We start from the raw sequence: 20320 nt of genomic DNA on the forward strand, positions 1-20320 counted from the left end.
CTTTCAGCTGTTTTCTCATGTCTTTGTGATTGTTTTGACAACGATTGCCATTACGAAAAATTGTTATCATTCTGTCATGTAAACGAATGCTTCTACTTGCATTAAAGAATAACATTACAATTGTTTTGGCTTAGCTTACATTTGCCTGATATTTTGTGTCCTGCAACTGGTTGGCCACCAGTCCAGGGTGCGATCCCCCTTTTCCTGAAGTCAGTTGAGCAAGGCATAACCGTGAGTAGGGTAGAAGGTGTTGAAGATGGATGGATGGATTGGTTAAAAATTGTTTTTTAAAAAAATACGTTTGTTTTTTTCATGCATGCTAAGCGTCCCGTAAATACATGTAGAGCTAAAGCTGTTAATGAAGGCTTTTACTTAATCATCTGAGCTCCAAATAGTCCTCCTTCTTGGCTTCTCACTCTCCACCCTCCTTTACAGACGTTATAAGGCAGTCGAAACTATGAAAATGGCATTCATGCTATTAAATGCAAGCCTGGAATTCCCTTTTAGTGGCTGATGTCACAAATTCTTTAGACGCAAATTTGTAGGTAACCTTCGGTTATAGAAAGAAAAAGCTTCAATTTTGACTGAATTAATCTGAAACAAATGACACAGGAAGTTGCCGAACTGCATGTGGTCAAGCCACAAAGTTTCTGTGAGAAGGTCCTTCGAAAGATGAAACAAAACTGGAACATTTTGGCAAGTCACATCAACTTGGACAAGACCGCAGCATCCGGCACATGCTGTTTTGTAATCAAAACTAGGAAGTCAATGTTGTATTTATTGTTTATTGTTGTCTGTCAATTTCACGTTGTGTCAGTGTGAAATCATTGCCAATGGGTCTATTTGTTTTTTTTCCCCCACAATTCAAATAGTTAGCCAGCCCGCTGACAATTTATGAATGAACATGATATAATATATCTACATGAGCTCTGCCAGTTGACTTTCAACTCAACCTGTAGGATTATGTCCATAGTCTCCACCCAAGTCACAGCAAGGTCAGCTCTTTGAATAATGTACATTGATACTGGAAGTTATGGAATGTCCTTGGTCTTTTTAGGACAATGACTCTATAAAATACTGAGAACTTTTGGTCCAGAACAGCAGGCATGTTGTGAGCTTACTGTACTTGGGGCTGCTCTCACTGGTCAACAAAGTTTACCCGATAAGTGACTTGATGGCCATTGTCCCAGGCATACAAAACCTTCTCTTTCGGGTTGTAATCGATTTGCGTGGTAAATGAGTACTCGTTGGTAAAGGCCAGACGTGGGATGGCTTCTGTGTTGGTATGGGTGTCATAAGCATAGCGCACCTCTCCTTCCTTTTGGTTGTACACATTAACAGCATACAAGACACCACAGATGATGAAACAATTGCCATAAGAGTTCCTCTTGAGACCTGTCCTCCAGGTTGTCTCCTTTTTTAAGGACAAGTCTCCAGGATCAAGTTTACTAATGACGATGACTTCTTGTTGGTTGTAGTCGTAGTCTATGGAGGGATAGATCACCCACAGTCCAGTTTCATCCACCGCAAAATCAATATCAGAGTGGCCTCTCCATTTCCATGGGGTGGTGTCCTCATAAACCACATCATGCAACAGTGTCCAGGAAGCCACATATCGCATTTTCAGGTCATACTTGATGATGTTCTTGGTGAAGGCTCTATTGTAGTAGAAGGCACCATTATAAACCACGTGACCTGTGCCAATCCAATTGTAAGGAAGTTTGAAAAGGTTGCTCCAGCGACCTACAGCAGGGAAAACATTGTATTAGTATCAGATGAGACGACACACCACCCACATATACACTAAGGGTGTTTTGGTGCTTTTTTACATGTCCGTAGTTCAAAACGGGAGTTCTGCTTCGTTGTGGCGGACTTACTTCGCCACAATCAAATTTAAATTCAAATTTCCTTTAAAATTGGCAGTCCTTGACATGGTGGATGCAGAAATGGATTTGCCTCAGTTCATGTTGGAGGTTGAAGAGCATAAAAGCCATTTATAAGGCACTTCAAGCAGACCGCCACGGGCAGATTATGTAAAGTTGGCCACTGTGAAGTTGGAGAGCACCTTCCAACTTGATAGTAAATGTCATATGTGATCAGTCCCACCCACTCAGATAAGAATACTAATATGTTAATGAATAGATTTCTACAATGATTCAAAGGGTTTAATGCACGCTGTTGTCATATTTATAAATGAGATTCTTCCATCTCCGACATACAAATCCGCGGAGCTCCGAATGTGTTTCCCAGCGCCACAATCAAAGTCGCCCAAATCACATTCCACTCCCCGCTTCAACAGTTAGACGTGGTTCTAGTAGGTGTAAAGTTTAGTCGACTTCCAGCCACCAACTTGTCAAGAGAGTCGGGGTGTGTAAAAGAAAACACCCTTGGTCTGTTGCAATGCCCAGTATGGCACAGAGCCATCTACCATAGTCCCAAACATGAACTAAATAAGGGAAGCATTAGCACGGAACTCAAGATTCACCAGTTCCTACACTTGCACATACCTGCACTGGCTACAAATATAGAGCCCTTAGAGCAGGTATGGGCAAACTACGGCATGGGGGCCACCCGTGGCCCGTTAAACGTTCTAATCCGGCCCGCTGAAATTGAAAAAAATTGAATGAATAAACCTTAATGTTTTATTTTCAAAATACTGTGGTTTTTCAAAGACATATATATTGTTGTAATGCTTTTGTTCACTTTTATTTAAAATTAATGTATTTTATTTTCTCAGATCAGGTGAGGTTACCAAAACACTCCATCCATCTGCTCCTGGTCCTCTGTCAATTTTTAGAACCCATTGTGGCCCGCCAATCAAAAAGTTTGCCCAACCCTGCCTGAGAGTAACACTTGATTTGTTTCTTAGCTGATTGTTTATTTGGGAACTGTTGTACAGTAGATTTGTTTCAGAAAATTAAAATTTAAATCCCATCAAACAAGATGAATGAGGAAATTAACTACATGTTTGATTAAAACTGGTATTGGCATTGGCAAGGAGGACTAATCTTTTGAACAGAGCAATGATTTATTAGGCCCACATTCACTTTCTGTGGGTATTAAAACTTGGAAATTAATCAGTCAAAATAACAGACCATGTGGTATCTAATTCTCTTGACACATTTGGGACAAGCATACTGCATAGCATTCAGGAAGCTCAGGACCTCTTCTACCGTATTATAGTAATTAATATGTTCCGCTGTTGTGTGCATAATAATGTTATCATCACGGTGCCAATGACAATGTTTGCGCAACACCAGACTGTGACTAGGAACTGGTATTATGTCACATGAACAATGTTTGTTTAGTCATTCTCCACTGAACCAACATATCGTGTACATCTGGTGCCATTTTTGGTCCCGCTAACCTTTCAACCTCAGGAAGTTTGATATAGATTTGATAATATAGGAAGTCCAAGAAGGACAAAAGCAGGGTGGTTGAACACGCCAACCACCCACATCACCAGAGCCAACCCACACCGCTAATCCCTTCCTACTGGGCCTTGTTCAAAGCGAAGGCCAGAGCACATGTCAGAGAACAGCAGGCATCAGCGCCACTCACCAAGGTAGCTAGTCATCCGCAAACAGCTGTGAGCTTACCTCACTGCAGGATGCTTTGAATGGAAGTGAGTTTCGAAAGCCCATTGTCTAAACACATCTACATCAACAAGCCAAATCCAGTGAAGGCAGATCATCTTAACTTTTTAAAAGAGTGTAATCCAATTCCTCGGTTGACGTGCATGTTGAAGGAGTTGATTTTCCCACCCTCTGAATAAAACAACCAAGACCTAAATTCCTCAGATCCAAGGAGTTTCACAAAGCGCGTGCACAGAGTGAGCTTAATTCCATTAACCCCACATCCAATCAAGTTCTATTGTTAAGGTTTTAACAGGGCAGTGTATGTGCCTGTTGTACTTCAAAACAACGACACACTTTTGTAGTTTGGAGAATAGTATCTTGGTTATTGCAGTCTTGGTATAATAATATGGAAATATAATATGAATTTTAAATAAACTAATTTGTCTTCTAATGGACTCTTCCATGTGTGGGGTGGCTGGCAAGGGGATCAAGTGTAGTTTGAGCGGGTAAGTGATCCAACGGGGGGGATGACAGAACCTGACTCTTGGAATTTCACCTCTCAGTCTGGGAAAGAGGTTGATCTGGTGTGCAATGTTGATAGGGTCCGACTAGATACTGTCGTACTGGCTCCAACACACAGTTTGGTCTCCAGAGACAGTCCCTTTGAGTGAGGACAGGCCAATCTTTGGCAGGAGTTGCCCCAAGCCTGTAGTGAACCACGAAACTCCCTTATGAAAATGCAAATTGGGCATCGTCACTCTGTCGCTAAGTTGCCGTCAGCACTTCAGGCCAACCAACGCAGGCTCAGTTTTTCCCTCGTTGGCCAATTGGTGTCGAGAATATAATTTCCACGTCACACGCAGCTAAATAAAGATGAACAAAATAATGACACACAAACACTCACGCTGAGGCGATTGGTGAAATAAAAACAATAAGGGACACGTCATTATAGTTTGTGGGACATGAGATTAGAAGTTTGTCACCAGTCAAAAAAGAAAAAATAGCCGAAGCTGGAGACGCTGGTAACCGAAGTCGAGGCCGGAAAAACTGTTAGCTTTATCACCTCTGCAGTCAGACCGGACTTCTAGCTAGCGGCCATTGTTTGGCGCTCTAAAATTGGAGATGTGGTGGTCGCGGCGGCGCAATAGTAAAAATTGAGCCTCCACCGTCACCCCATTCGTCAACAAGAAAAGTTTTTGGGGGCATCGAAACAGTCTATTTGCCCCTTCAGATGGTTTCTGACCCAGAAATATTTTTTTTTGTTTCAGTCATCACACCTGCATCTGTGTTCTTCATGCATCAACATTGTGATAAAATTGCTAAGAAAACACACCTTGTTTGAAGTTCTCCAAGTTACGAAACTCCACCAAATTGTTGCCATAGTAATAGTTGGTGACATAAATCTTCGAGTCTTTGGCCAGTGGATCCTTCATCCAGGCTCCTTCATTGCGGCCGTAACTGTGTTGCTTCTCTGGCTGCTCAATTGATGATAGAGTCCCTTCGCAGTGAAGGATTTTCCCTGTAAAAGAACATGTTGAACATTCAGCATATAGACCTGTGATTCCCGTTTGAACTCATATTTACCAATTATTGTATGATTCCATATTCAGAGAACCAACTCAATTATCCTCAATTATCTTTTTCCCAATATTTGTTGCACTGTGAAACATTCAAACAATGCTCAACAATAATTTTGTGTGTGTGTGTTTTAGTGGGGTGTGATTGTATCCATCCTAACAAAACAAATATTTTGCAAGACATTGAATGATTATAACGATTCGTCAGCACATCCGGGGGAGTATAACTGGTAAAAACTTAGGACAGAAGTGATTTAAAAGGAAGAAGACTGATGACGACGGAGAACGATTCGTTTTATGAAAAAGGACGGAGGAGGTGCACGCAAGGCTGCTCAGGTCGTGGACGGAGGATGGAAAAAAACAAAATAGGGTAATGTGCCCATCGATGCAAACAACCAATGAAAATTGGCTGAAAGGAACATTAAAAACAAATGAAAATCAGTTTCTTTTTGTTGGGAGCTCACATGTGCCTACGTATGTGTACAGCAGTGTTTCCCAACCAAGGGTACGCAAACCTTTACGGGTACGTGAGCACATTGCCAGGGGTGCGTGAAAACAATTTATCGCCCATATCAATAAACTGTGACACAGTCGCGCCAAAATCACAGCAGCCTTGTGTCAAGTCAAGGTTCTCATTAAAGCGCAGATGACTGATTAAAAAAAAAAAAGAAAACTGCTATAGTGGGTCTCAATATTGTGCTTGTTTCGCGTTTTGCATACGTCCATTTTCTGAATCGCTCATCCTCACTAGGTGTTTGTTATATTTAAAGTTTAAATTCCTGTTTAAACGGGACTTATTCACAGGAGTTCCATTTTTTATTCATTTTTTTGTGTGGTAACTGTTATATGAGTTACTGTAGATATAACAAATGCACGTTTATTTTTTTATTCGGAATAGTCTTTTAAAATTTCCATACTTCTTTATGTTGAAGTCAACATATTTATTTTTAGGATTTTAGGCAAAAGACAATGCCTAAAAATCGCATTTTCAAATTGAGGAAACAAAATATTTATTATTAAATTATTATTTATTTATATTTATATTTTCAAATAATGACTTTCAGAGTATCATCATGTATGCATGAAGGGGTATACTCATGGTATGCCAAGATAAAATAATTTCTGGTACCTATTAAGATAATCTGAGAGGGTTTAAATGAATTTGGTCAGATGCAACATATTCAAAATGTAACCTGCTCTGTGGAGAGATGGTCGACTGTTGTTGTTGCTGTTGTCCAGCAGGAGGACAATAGTGGGCGCAGGTCTCTCTGCAGCTGCTGTGCTTTGGCTGGTGACAATCGTGGTGGTTTGTACAGTGGTAGTGGTAGGTGCGATGAAAGCAGTCCTATTGGAGGTAGGCGTGATACCGGTGGGAAATGCAGTGGGTGCGGTTGCTATGGTTTCAAGAACCATTTCAGCGCCGCCGTCCTCAGACTCAGTTTCAGTGACCTGATGGCGTGTGTATGATTTGGCTGGGTTGTCTGACAAGAAGCAGAAACAATAGCTGGTCAGCCCCGTGACATAACTGCATAGGAACAAGTACAAATTAAAGTGGCTACAAAAAGAATGGCGATCTTGAAATGTCATTGTTTCCTGAATAAATTTGTCATAAGACAAGGCAAGGCAGTTTTATTTATACAGCACATTTCATACACAAAGCAACACAATGTACTTCACATAAGCAACGAACCAACGCCTAACAAGGATTTCCCTATAGTTATCATTCAAAACCAAAGCAGAGAAAACAAAAGAATCTTGCAAAAATTACTGAAATGTATGATGACAACTTAAAAAAAAAATTTTAATTAAAAAAATACAAGTGGGTTTTTAAAATATATAAAATATATATATTTTTTTTTTAACTAAAGGTTTGAGGAAAAAAGCTACATTTTTAACCTGAATTTAAGAGTATTTACACTCAGGGCTAATCTCGTTGCACACTTGAGTACAATGACAATAAAGGGATTTCTGATTCTGATTCTGATCTGGGCTGACTTCACTTCTGTTGGCAATTTATTCCAATTGTGTGCAGCATAACGGCTGAATACAGCTTCACCAGGTTTATTTTGAACTCTGGGCTGCAGTTATTCACGCGAGTCAGCAGATCTCAGAGCCCGACTTTTATTTATCTAATTTATATATTTAATTAAATTATTGTTGTATTGCACTGGAGAAGGCAGCTCTCTAATCTCGTTGCACACTGTACAATGACAATAAAGGGATTTCTGATTCTGATTGATCATTTGCTCACGAAAGTGACACAATACGTTGATTGAGCTGCTGTCATTTGGGGATATTGAGGATTGCCCCCCACATGTCATGGCCATTCAATCTGACTCAAAATTACCAATGGTCACAAAATAACAAATTTGTTCTCTGCAAGACAGTTCCATTTAGTCCAACGTGTTCAACAGTGTGTTATGATCAATTGTATCAAATGCTGCCCTGACATCCAATAAGACGAGCACCAACACCTTGCCTGTGTCAGTATTCAATCTCATGTCATTTAGTACATTGACAAGACCTGGTGTGTTGGATGTTTACAGAGACCAAAAATATCAAGTATAGTTTAAAATTATTTGGTATTTACATCCAAATTGTGGTCAACATGAATGTTAAAGTCTCTACTTATGACCAGGTAAGTCATAGTCAGAACAGATTACAAACAGCATTTCTTAAAAATTTGTTTGCTTTCAAATGAATTCAAATCACCCAATACAATTTCTTTACACCGAAATGATTATTTTAAAATGGCAGCAACTCTCCTGCCTGCGGCATTTGTTCAGAAAGCTAAAATTCGCTGGTCTCATTCATAATAGTGTTTGGGCAACCTTCAGTAAGCCAAGCTTCGCTGAGGAGAAATAACTCAAGAACATGTCATAATATTGTCATTAATCGATGGTGCTTTGTTAATTAGTGATCAAATATTATATTGAGCTAATCTTGCAGTCAGAACAGGAGGCATTGGCTTTTCAGAGGATGACAAGATATCATAACTTGGTTTGTAGTTCTAGACTTATTTTTTTGTTGTTTTGCTGACTTTCTGTCACATGTAATCAAAGGAATAGCGCATGCTTTGCCAACTTCATTGGGTCCTGAATCATTCTGGGGACAAACATTGTCAGATGTGGTCTTGATTCAAGTCAAGGGGTATATAACCAGAATAATTTGGCTAAAAGTATAAGATGGCATTTGAATTTATATTTTATTCCTGCCTATTATCCATCTCTCCCAGCTGCAACACACCTGATACAAATCATCAGGATCGTTATCTAGCTTCTGCAGACCTTGCTGGTTATCTGATCATTTGAATCATGTGTGTTGCAGCAGGGAGGGATGGAAAACAGGATTGAGGACCCCTGTTCTACAGCATACAATTCGGTTGAGGTCTAGGTTCTAACTTGACCCCTCCAAACGGCAGATTTTGTTTTTCTGAAGCCATTCAACTTAAGACTTGTTTGTCTTTTGTTGTTGGATTGCATCACTCGTGACCCACTACACGGTTCCAGCTGATATGCAGACACCTTCATATTATGCTGAATATGTTCTCCTCAATGATTCCAAGCTAGCCAGGTCCTGATGTAGCAAATTAGATTCATATCATGACGTTTCCTTCACCAGTTTTTCTCTGATGATATACTGTGCCCTTTTTACACCAGGTGGAGTGATTTGTGATTTGTCAAATAGTTCCAAAGGTTAGTTTCATCAGTCCAGAAAATATTTGCCAACACCGCTATGGAGTGTCAATGTGCTGTAGTGTGAACTTCGGACAAGCAGCAATGTTCTTTTTGTCAGCAGTGGCTTCCTTTTTGGTGTCCAACTGTCGGTGTAACGAGGTCATGCTCAAAACGATAAAACCAAAGTACCCTGGGTTGAATGTCAAGTGCACTAACCGCTGAACGAAAAGCCTGAGCTGCCAACTCAGCGGCGAGCACCCTGCTGGAGTATTCCAAGGAGTGAGTTATGACTAACGCACATTTGCACATATTGTTTTGCCTTTTGCTTGTAGGCACCCAAGGAAGATTAGCTGTATTTTGCATATTACAACAGCTAATGAGGTTCCATTAAACATAAACATTACATGCTGTAGACTAGTATTGTCCAAAGTATCGATACTTTGAAAAGTGTCAGAATAAAATACTAATATGTTATGGTATTGTCATGTTAAATGTCGTTTTTATAGATACTCAGTTTTTGTTTCGTAAATAATATTGTCCTGACTAAAACTATACTCAAATGTTGACAATTTAGTTCAGTTGTTCTCAACCTTTTTTCAGTGGTGTACCCCTGGACCAGCTCAAAACATTTTTGGTTGAAAAAAAAAAAAAACGACTTTAAAGATGCCATCAATGTCTGATTTGTTAAACTTTAGAACCTTTCAAACTTCATTTGTATTGAGCCACAAAAGAAAAAAAAAATCAAAAAAGTGTCCTATTTTGGATCATAGAAGACATTTTTTATTGTGTCTTCCGCAATAGTGAATGGCTTCTTCGCTTTACCTACGAGCAAAGACCACATAAGAGGCTTCCGGATCATATCTTGAGATAATCTGAATGCAGAGTTTTTTCTCGTTACCAATGTGAGATCCACATTTCATCTCAAGATGGCACTGCACGTGCGCTGCCTTCATGCAACTGTTAGCAAGTTTCTCCCCCCACAGAAATAAAAACCACAATTCCTGCAACTTGTGGGTGTAAATTTAAATAAAATATAATCTTCAACATACAACCGGAATTTTGTCAACTCTGGTTCGGCCTTCTTTTACACTTGTCCCTCTGGTTTTTCGGAACACTTAGTGTTCAACCACCACTCCCTCGTTTGCATCTTTAAGTGATTGACTGGTAACGAGAGTTGGCACGAGGCAAATTGGGTCGAACCATTTTAGTTTGGGGGAGAATTCGTTTTTTAAAAATAATTCAATTGAATAACCTACTGAAAATAAAAGTTCTTTTATGACCTTATACTTTCCTGAAACATTTTGAAAGGATTTCTGCACGTTGATTTGTTTTATTTAAAATCTCATGTACCCACTGGAGTTCCTTCAAGTACCCCCAAGGGTACGCCCATTTGAGAACCACTGATTTAGTTGACGACAACAAGACAAATAAAATTCTATTTTCTTGGACTAAAATGAAGGCTAAAATGCCCAACTTATGGTCGACTAAAACTTGAGTAAGTAAAAAAATGGAATGAGGTTGCCTAAATGTGATAGAAAAAAGCGAGGTCTAAACTGGACTAAAACTGAGACTGAATTTAAATGTGACTGACTCTTTTCAAAGTACAAACGAAAAATACAAATAGTGATCCGTTACCAGTAATAAAATGTGACAAACTCACATAAAACTGACCCATGGCTCACATGTTATTGAAGCTTAGTCTGGCACAGGTCACTATTTCAAAATGCAAAGTAAAGATGATGTCTCGCTCTCCACCATCCTTCTTTCTCTCATGTTTCCTTGTCCTGTTATCACCGGTGCTGCCCACCTTTGTAATTGGCTAAAATGGGAATGTGCAAGAAACCCATGAGAAAGCTAAGAAATAGAATCCATGCTAGTGCTTTGGTATCGATGCAACACTTTAGTATCGACTCTATTGATACTTTGATCCATCTGCGCAGCCCGAATATTAAAATCGGTCATCAATTTGTCTTCGCTACACCATTTTCACTGAAGGAATTGACAAAGTAGTTGCTTAATACCAATGGGAACACTTATTGTAAATGTGTAGAATGTAAATTATGTTCTCTATCCCATTCATCTCCTTTACAGAAAGCTAGAGACTGGGAACGGGCCCTGGAATAAATGTCCCCAGCTGGATTTTGACCGACCCATTCGTGGGCGGCTATAATTTGCGGTGCTGATATATATATATATATATATAGCACCACGAATTACAGCCTTCATTGCCACTAAAATAAATAAACACCTCTCTGAAACCCATTCAACTCAAAGGGAACATTATGATCCACATGAAGAGAGTATTTATTGCCGGGATGTTGTGTCTCTAGAAACATAATGGTGATTTAATCCGTTTTACTTATGCAAATGCTTCATTGTTTATTTAGGATTTATGTTTGTTGTTGAACGTTTAGCTCACATTTGCAGTCCTAAACATTTTGTTAAAGAAAAGTGCTATTTTGACAGTGAAAATGGCGTACACTTCCTCCAACAACGCCCCTGAGCAAATGCTGAAGCCCAGCTGCTGTGGTGTGGAACTGTCGTCAACAGACAGCTTCGGAACCACTTGGCAGCTCTCAGAGAAAATGGGAGTAAGTGCATTAAGGCTCTTTACCTTTAAGGATAAATAAAGCTTTTCGTTTTAAAAGAGCGTCCTTCTCTTTGTTAGAGATTATGGATATGCAGCACAAGTTTTCGCTGATTTGACAGGGATGGCTGAGCACTTTGAGCCTCACAAACATGGCAGAACACCCGGACTGACAGCGTCATGTGCGTGTGCCCTGTGCAAACGCAGCATACCTATTCACTCAACTAGACTTAAAGAGGATTGGAAGGAGTCAGGAAATGTTTTCTCTGCAATGTGAGGGTCTCCGAGAATTGTTGTGTAGAGCGAAGCTGAGGCATGTCATGGCCATGGCAGCGATCCATTGACACAGCATTCCTTTTGCTCCATGTATTTTGTCAATAAAAGATTTGGATTTCTTGCTCTCTGAATGCACAGCGGCAATCCAAACCTGCAGTCTCGACCATTTAATTAAGAAAAATAATAAATAAAAATAATGTGCAAAGCATGGATACATTTATTGCATTGCTGTTAAGTTTACAATTTCAACAGTCTTCTCAGACAATGTTTACGCTGTAGTCTGATTGACGTGCCTTCAAATTACGCTAATAAAGATCTTAATTGCGTAGCTGCTGTTTGATCCTAATCCAACAAAGCCTTAAGTGGGGTCAAATAAAATTGCTGAAAAAAATCATTTGGATCATTTTCAGCACACACAGTGGCTCACGCACAGATGATCACAAAACGATAGGTGAGAAAAGTAGGAGTAAACAATAAGCACGATATCTGTGGGGAGTTTGCACAAACCCCTTAGTGACCCTTGTGAAGAGAAGCATAACAGATAACAATTGCATTTAATTCAGGTCTAAGAAGTTTATTTTCAATGAAGAGGTGTAACTTGAAAGATGAAAACTCTCACCTCCTCTGACCTCATCCTCGTCCGTCTTGGAGGCCTTGTAGTAAGTAATGCCTCTGACCACACCTGGCTGGTGGCCAACCACCTTGGTTTTGGCTGTAGGATCTGGCTTCAGTGGTTTCACAGGTTTGGTGATCTCCTTCTTGGGCCTGATGACTTTTTCTTTGGGTTTGGGAGGGGGCTTTTTGCTGGGGGGCTTTATGACGCTCTTGGTCTTGGGCTCATCGTTATTATGCTGGAAACATGAATACTGAGGTCATATAAGTGTACTTCAATGAGTAACAGCTACAGTGACTTGAGAAAGTATGCACACCGCTTGACATTTTTTGACCCTACAATCACAAACTTGTGTGTACCTTACTGAGATTTTGTGTGATAGACCAACGCAAAGTACTACATAATGGTGAAGTGGATTGAAAAGGAAACATCTTCGTTCCATCTGGGCTAGATGATTGTAATGTAGTTTATTTTGGAGTCAGCCTGGCCTCCCTCAAGGGTCTCCAGTTGGTGAAAAATGCTGCTGCTTGGCCCCTAGCTAGCGCTCGGAATAGGGAGCACATAACTCCAATTCTGGCCTCTCTTCACTGGCTCCCACTGCATTTTAAATTCAAATCTTTAAATGGCCTCGGCCCAGCCTACCTTTATGAGCTCCTATACCACTACATACCTGTTAGCGAAGCCCCCTTTTCTCTGTCCACTTTTAAAACTGGTTTGAACACACATTTTTAGTCTTTTGATTTCGACGCAATTTGAGACTGCCCACTGTTCTGCGGTTTTCTGGTGTCTACTGTACATGCGATAGTATCATTAATTTGTATTTGAATTTATTAATAGAATTTTATTTTATTTTTTGCTTTCACTGTCTTTGTTATTCAATTATTGCTACTTCATATTATATTCTATTTCAAGGGCTTTGTTAAACAGCAACTGTTATGAAAGATCCTATATGAATAAAGTTGTATTGTTTGTAAGATTGGATAGAACAACCATCATGCATTATTTTAAGCAAACTGCGACGTCTATTTGTATTCAGCCCTTTGTAGTCTGATACCCCTAAATCCAATCCAGTGCAATAAATTTCCTTGAGGAGTCACCGTAATTAGTCAATACGGTCCACTTTTATGTCATTTAGTCGCAGTATAAATACACTTGTTTCGTGAAGGTGATGTGGAAGAAGGTCATTTGATCAGAGGAGAGCAAAGTTAAACATCTTGGCCTGAAGGTTTAGTGCTATGTGTGCCGGAAAACTAACAATGGAAGAAACTTGGAAGCAAACCAATTGGAGGCTGCAAAAAACTCTTGATTGAGATGGAGATTCATCATCCAGCAACACATTGACCCCAAACATAAAAACAGAGCTATAATGACATGGTTTAGAATATTACACTACGGCACCTCCAATTGGACAAACTAAAAATTATTATTTCTATTTTTTTGCTGTTCGATTCACCTCAAACATTGCTCCCCATGTAGTAAAGAGAAGAACTATTAACTGAATTTTGAAATATTTGTATGAATTAATTTTATTTAAAAAAAAAAGTCGGTCAATTTTTACTTTATCAATACATATTTTACTTTTCACTTTGCATGCTTTTATTACATATGCCCTTTCTATCTATCTATTTCCTGAGACCAATTATGATCAATAATACATCATCAATCAATATTATTTGTGTGTAAATTCATTTGAGTATCTTCATAAATTTATTGATGGTTTACAGTCAGGGATTATTTATTGAGTGGAAAAATATCAATTCCAATAAAAATGCACACCACATTTTTAAAATTTTTATTTGTCTAAAGTTTGAAATAGTTTGTAATTTCCAATCCATGTGCTACTTTGCCTTTGTCAGGCAAATAACCTCCAAACCCCCTAAAAACAAAAACATTGAAGTGACAAAATGTGAAAATCTTCAAGGGGTAATGAAAACGCTTTCAAGGCACTGTATATCATCAGATACACACGTCAACTTTTCCCCAATTCACGGCATGTTTGAGCGCCTTATAAAAGTATTTCAGAAACAGATCGACAGTGATCTTTACAGACAAGTATCTATTAACGTTAAAAATAAATCCCATGAGGAGCAGTTCATTAGGGACAGTTGGGGAGAAAAACGTTTGTCTCGTATGACTGAAAAACTGTGATTTCCCCTTCTTGGAGGTGTCAGAAGTTGTGGAACCTACTTGAAAGCATAACTCAGTCCTGTGTTGTTGTTGTAGTCTGTCTTATTTGGTAGCTTTGTCATGCAGTGTGAGTGGGTCTGTGACTCCTATTGGGCCAACAGATGTGCTGTTCAACAGGCTAGTATGGAATCTAGCTCCCGATGTAGTTTGTTTGAAAGTGTTCTTTAACGAGACGACACGTGCACTTTACTCAAAAGGGTTCCTCTGTCAGCACAGCCCAATAGGTGCACTCAAACTACAGGTACAAGCATGATAAGTTTCCTAGCTCCCAGCATGTTTGGAAGAGGTGGACCTGGAATTAGTATGGTGGGTTATGCTCGAAAACATGCATGGGCGTACATATAGCAGCACCACTGACTAACTAACTAACCAACCCTAAACCTCGTGCGGCAGAACATTCAGTGTGTGTCCTGTAACTGATTAATCAATCTGCAGCTGTGGTCCAAGTAGTGCAACATGGCCACTTGCTGGTTATTTGGTAATGAGAGAGGTTGCTGTGATCTATGCGGCAAACTTCTGGGGTGGACTGTATGGTGATCCTACAGTGAACAGTGACACGAGTGCCAACTTGAAGTCATTGCAAGTGGAAAAATACAGCTAGTTTAGAACATGAAATGTGATATGCATTATAAATGATCTTGAGTTACTTTAGAGTTGATGATGGTGATGCGAGAGAGAGGGAGTACAACAGACATCAAATACAACCAGTTTTTGTTTTGGTTTTCTAACGTGCACCTTGGTCTCAGAAGAATCTTTCTGAAGCAGCTGGAGACTGAGACCAGAGATCTCTTTCTTGATGCTCATCATAATGTTGGAGTAGTTGTCATATCTCTTAAACTGGTTGGTAAGACTCGTCATGCTGTCACGGACAAATTCATTCTCTCGAGTTAGGTTGGTCTTGATTGTCTGCGAAAGGTAACATCGTCATTACAATAGCAGTGATAAATGAATTAGAACGTCGCTATCCAACACTTCTCGGCAACAGTTTTTGAAAACCACAATGGAAAGATGTTGTCTACCTCTTCTAGGGTGTTCATCTGAGACACCACTTTGTTGATGTATGAGTGGACTTTCATCAGATCCATGCTGTAAAGGGTTCCCTCGAGGAGGTCCACCATAGATTGGAGCTGGTGGTGAATCGCATAAAAGTAGTGTTACAAATAATTATTCATTCTTTTTTGTGGAATCAGTTCATCTGAGTCTGACACAAACATTAACATACTAAATACTGCACTGAATTACATTAGCATGCCATTGGCTCTGATTACTATAATAATTAATATAGCAGAGGGATTAATTTCAGAGCCCATTTAGCTTTCTCAAGATGATCTTTGAGTTTAGGTCAGAGGGATCATGAGGCCCCGCTTTCACGGTCTGGTCTCATACTAAAATTAAAATTTAGTCAGCTTTTGCTCTTTTGCTCCACTTGGCGTAGTCAGAACACACATCCGAAAGTGTGTGTCCACTTGTTAAAAATATACATTCAAATTGTGTCATTTTCAGAAGTCGGGGCTTCAATTTAATCGACTCACCTTTAATAACTCAGGGGCCTGTTTCTTTAGCTTCTCCATCTTCCACTCATTCTCACAAGGGTTGAGGGAGGATGGTGGTGCCGTGCAAGAACATTTGCAGTCAGATCCTGAGCTGACCGTTTCCACTGTATAGAAATCTTCCACGCGTACGCTGCCACTGCGCAGCCGCATGCAGGCATCCCTGCTCAGAGGCCGCATGATGCACTTACAGCGGCAGTCGGAGCCCTCGGATACCATACGAACAGGCTCTGTCTCGCCAAATATCTGAAAGTGGAAATAATATTTCAGAAAATGAATGACAGTGGGTAGGCAGACTGATACATGTTTTGCGATAGACACATTTTGATGGATTTCCTTACAAAACAATAAAAGGACACAATGACATATTCTCCCATTATTCTGGCACAATTCTTTTGAAGTGTCAAGAAAGGCAACATGTACCACTACAAGTACTGTGCCTTACAGCAACTGATGCTCACGTTTGTCATTCCCTCTGCTATTGTAGCGCTTTTGAATGACCGCAAGTGATTCTCCATATTTTATGAAAGAAGAACAAAAGCAAAGGAAGCAAAGTCAACATCTAAGAACACGCATGCTTCCTCTTTTTTGAATGTTCACTGTTGTGAATCGGAAGAAAGCCTCAAACAAAAAGACTGACATACTGCAAGGACTTTATATCCAGATGAGCTTCACTTGTCATGTATTGTGTGCTGACTGGTGGTTTGCTTAAAAACAGGAGCCCCCCCCCCCCCCCCAAAAAAAAAAACACACGATGTAAAAGAACAGCTTGTAATATATTCTTTCTTTTATACTGGACAGTGACATATGATGTCAAAGACACCACCAGCAACAAGAACGAGAGCAAAACCACAAAGTTAACTAGGCTTTACACAATCAGGATTTTGAAGACGATCAGGGAGTTAAAAAATAAATAAAATAAATAACTGATCACCAATCTGATTAGAAGATGGACCAATGTATCCAATCTATATAAATGACCCCCGTAATCGCTGGGTTATTGGGACTGGCCCAATTCATGAATAGCTAAAATTCGCATATACCGTATTTTTACGACCATAAGACGACGCGCTGCATCAAAGGGCGCAACACCAGTTGAGGGTGCTATTGCAGTATTTAATGCATATACTAGGCGCGCCGCTCTACAAGGCGCGAGCTCTAGTGCGAGCTAACGATAGCTCAGGTGACAGCTGGGCTCAGCCAGCTAATGCAAGCTAGTGGTAACTCAACTCTCTCGCGCTAGCTAGCTCAGTTCAAGCTGAGCTCAGCTTGCTAGCTGATGCCAGTTCACCAGGACCCAATCCCTTAAAGGATTGCTGCCAAAAGTATCACTCCAAGTCAACGACAGATGTCCTGAAACTATTAGAAATCACTGCCAGTAAGACTGACTTTACCCAATCAGAGGTGTCATGGTAATACATCTACTAGACAACGTCAGGGGAGGGACTTCACTAGTCACCACACTCCTTAGAGTCACGTTTTCAAATCAAAACCAAAAAAAACACAGCATAAAAGCAAACAATGAAACAAAGAAATAAGATTAACACAAAACATGTATCTCTCATGCCATCTATATACCCAAAAGAAATAGAAATAACACAAAAAGATTATAGCAATGGCTTCTTGGGAGCCACTCAGCCTTAGCCAATTACAGCAATGGCTTCTTGGGAGCCACTCAGACTCAGCCAATCACATGGCTGTTTAGAGAGATGTGCTGTTGTGCTTTGGGCTTTTTGCAGTCTGTTGTCTAAACCTGGGACGTTTCTTGCTTGCAATAACATAAATGATAAGACAGACTACAACATTGTGGACAGCTGCCCTTTCGTCCAGCTTTCTCCTACACCATCACCCAAACACCATAGTCACATAATGTATAGTCACAGTCAATTCGGAGCATAGATGACTCAGACTTTGACCAGCAGGGTGTGCTAACATGCACTCCGAACAGCCCAATGAGTAAAAGGGTTGATGCTCGAGAGTGATGTTCAAATGGACGCGTCGCTTTACAAGGCGCCTCGTTGTTTTGGGGAAGATTTGTGACTTTAAAGTGCGCCCTATGTTCCGGAAAATACGGTAATTATACGGTAATTACGGGCAAATGAAATTCATTGGGGGAAAAAAAAGACGTCATTCATCGTTCAGCAAATTATGACGGTATAACGGATCACCATAAAATGCAAAATTTCGAACAATTCGATACACCCAATCAGATAGTTGTGAAGTCAAGTTGACCCATCAGATAATTTGCATAAAGGTGTATGTTGTCAAGCCACACAATAATTGCAACATCGGACATGGAACGACCAGAAACATAGTCTCTAATTTGATGTGTTGAGATTTATGTGAACACTGACTAATAGTATTTTTTTGCTTATTGTATACATTGCAAATATTTGTCCATTCCATCCCTTTGCGGTATAGTATCTTTTTGGGTCTTTTTTGAGGTGTTTGCAATATTTTGATATTTTCCTGCCCAAAGGTGCCATTATTCATTGTTGCCACGGTTACCTTTAAAACTTTAGGTATTTTGTTGATCACTTGTTTTAAAAAGTGACAGTTACTTTACTGATTACTTGAATGGTATGGCAGAAAAGGCAGGGAAAGGGAGTCAGACTTCAGGCAGTACTAAAAAAAAAGTTGTAGTTTCGGATTTGACAGATATATTTTGTGACACCCGTGCTGGGAATTTTATGTCACATCCCGAAAGGGCAATTGCAGTTTAGTCAGTTAATGAAGTCAGGTATCAAAGGATTTGATGACCTTGCTAATAGTATTAACTAAATGACAAAATTAAGTTAATTAGAGGATGCACAATATTAAGGGGTTGATGGGTTATTATATATTTTCATAAAGCATAGAACACACATATATTACATAGAAATGTAGTTTTGTTTTAGCCTCCGTCCCTGCATTTGCGATGGAACGGCAGGCTTAGCAGAGAAAGTGGTGGAGGGGGCCAGTGATTGGTGGGGTTGGAGGCTCATTAGTGAAGGAATGCAGGCTGAGTAATGGGGGAAGTTGAGTAGCGGGGTGACTTGCCGTCCATCCATTACTGCACGAATACTGAGGAGGAGGGGTATGTCTGAAGCAGAGCAGGACTCCTGTGTGCAGAACCAGACCCAACCTGACCCATGTCAAGTGAAAACACAGCAGGTTGACAACTGCTACGACCACTTGAAAACAGAGTGGATTAGCAGACCAAATTTCTCGAGCGGGGAAGAAAAGCTCTTGCTGGCTTAGCCTTGCCTAAATCCTAGACTTTTATTTGTCCTTTCCGATTCATAAAACTTTCTATTGCATTCATAACACAGCAGGCAAAGCGTGATCCTCAAGGGTGGACATGGAACTAGCATCCATTCTCAGCTCCTTTTGACTACCTCCAGCGTTAATTCCCAACCAGTGGTAATTAACACTGTTAAAATCTGGTTTCAAAATTCTGGGCCGTCTTGGACCGTTTTTCAATTCCAAACAGACAACGATTTCTGCCCTCATATACTTTCTGACTGAATTCAAGCACAACTGCAACAGAGGGACATATGCATTTTTCTAAAGTTCTCAAAGGAATTTGCGGATTCTTGAATGTAGTTTGACTTGCAATTTCCCATCCATTACTTTTTTTCCCAGTCAAGATACTTTCTTCTTAAAGAAAACCACTTTAATGAAAATAACTTTGGGTGACTCCTTACTTGCCCTTGATCCTGAACAAAAGTGTAATTTCCAACAATTTCAGTTCTATTATTGCTACTACTTTGTACTTGACGGTCCTAATCATCTGCACCCAAAGAGTCCTGGTAGTAAGAGATCAAAACCACTTTTCCCGATAGTTACTTTCCCTACGTGGTCTGTATTCTTAGAACACTACACACAAAACTAATTTGGATCTCAAATTTACCTCTTTATAACTGACGGACAAAGCAATATACAGCCAACCAAACTAACATTCTAGTCAGAACGCTGAACACTGCATATGATACGGCCGTCTCTCTGGAATCTTTCTTGGCTTTGTTTGGCACTTGAAACAGAGGCCTTCTTTTTGCGTACTGTATGAAGCAGCACTGTTACATCATGGATTGCGGTTTCGTCAAGGACTGTGAGAATCACGTTGCCATTAAAGAGCCAGTAAAAAGAATTTAGGATTTTGAATTGCCTCTAAAATCATGAAGGTGTTTCTTCTCCTTGTCACCCTGTAGGCCAGACGACTCAAACTCTTAAATCGTAAACATCCTCTACTTCCTTCACACAGCAGGTGGATCAAGGGCACGTTACTCTCCATTA

At 40.0% G+C, this 20320-nt stretch overlaps 1 protein-coding gene and 1 long non-coding RNA gene across 2 annotated transcripts in view; one reads left to right on the forward strand and one right to left on the reverse strand.

The window, feature by feature from the left end:
* Positions 1 to 857: 857 nt before the first annotated feature.
* Positions 858 to 20320, reverse strand: part of olfml2a (olfactomedin-like 2A) — a 27532-nt gene continuing 8069 nt past the window's right edge. The window contains exons 2-8 of the mRNA XM_088301386.1: positions 16028 to 16291; positions 15515 to 15622; positions 15231 to 15401; positions 12315 to 12546; positions 6349 to 6636; positions 4912 to 5097; positions 858 to 1743 (exon numbers count right to left, since the gene is read on the reverse strand). Coding sequence (XP_088157512.1) covers positions 1139 to 1743; positions 4912 to 5097; positions 6349 to 6636; positions 12315 to 12546; positions 15231 to 15401; positions 15515 to 15622; positions 16028 to 16291 — 1854 coding nt within the window. The 3' untranslated portion in view covers positions 858 to 1138. The remainder of the gene's footprint in view (positions 1744 to 4911; positions 5098 to 6348; positions 6637 to 12314; positions 12547 to 15230; positions 15402 to 15514; positions 15623 to 16027; positions 16292 to 20320) is intronic.
* Positions 8893 to 11479, forward strand: LOC148344664 (uncharacterized). Its single transcript, XR_015844301.1, has 2 exons — positions 8893 to 9111; positions 11299 to 11479. It is a non-coding gene; the product is annotated as an uncharacterized LOC148344664 (long non-coding RNA).

The sequence above is a fragment of the Idiotropiscis lumnitzeri genome, chromosome 1 (assembly GCF_059441095.1).
Source record: "Idiotropiscis lumnitzeri isolate Australia: NSW breed Sydney's pygmy pipehorse chromosome 1, RoL_Ilum_1.0, whole genome shotgun sequence".
NCBI classification, from domain to species: Eukaryota; Metazoa; Chordata; class Actinopteri; order Syngnathiformes; family Syngnathidae; genus Idiotropiscis; species Idiotropiscis lumnitzeri.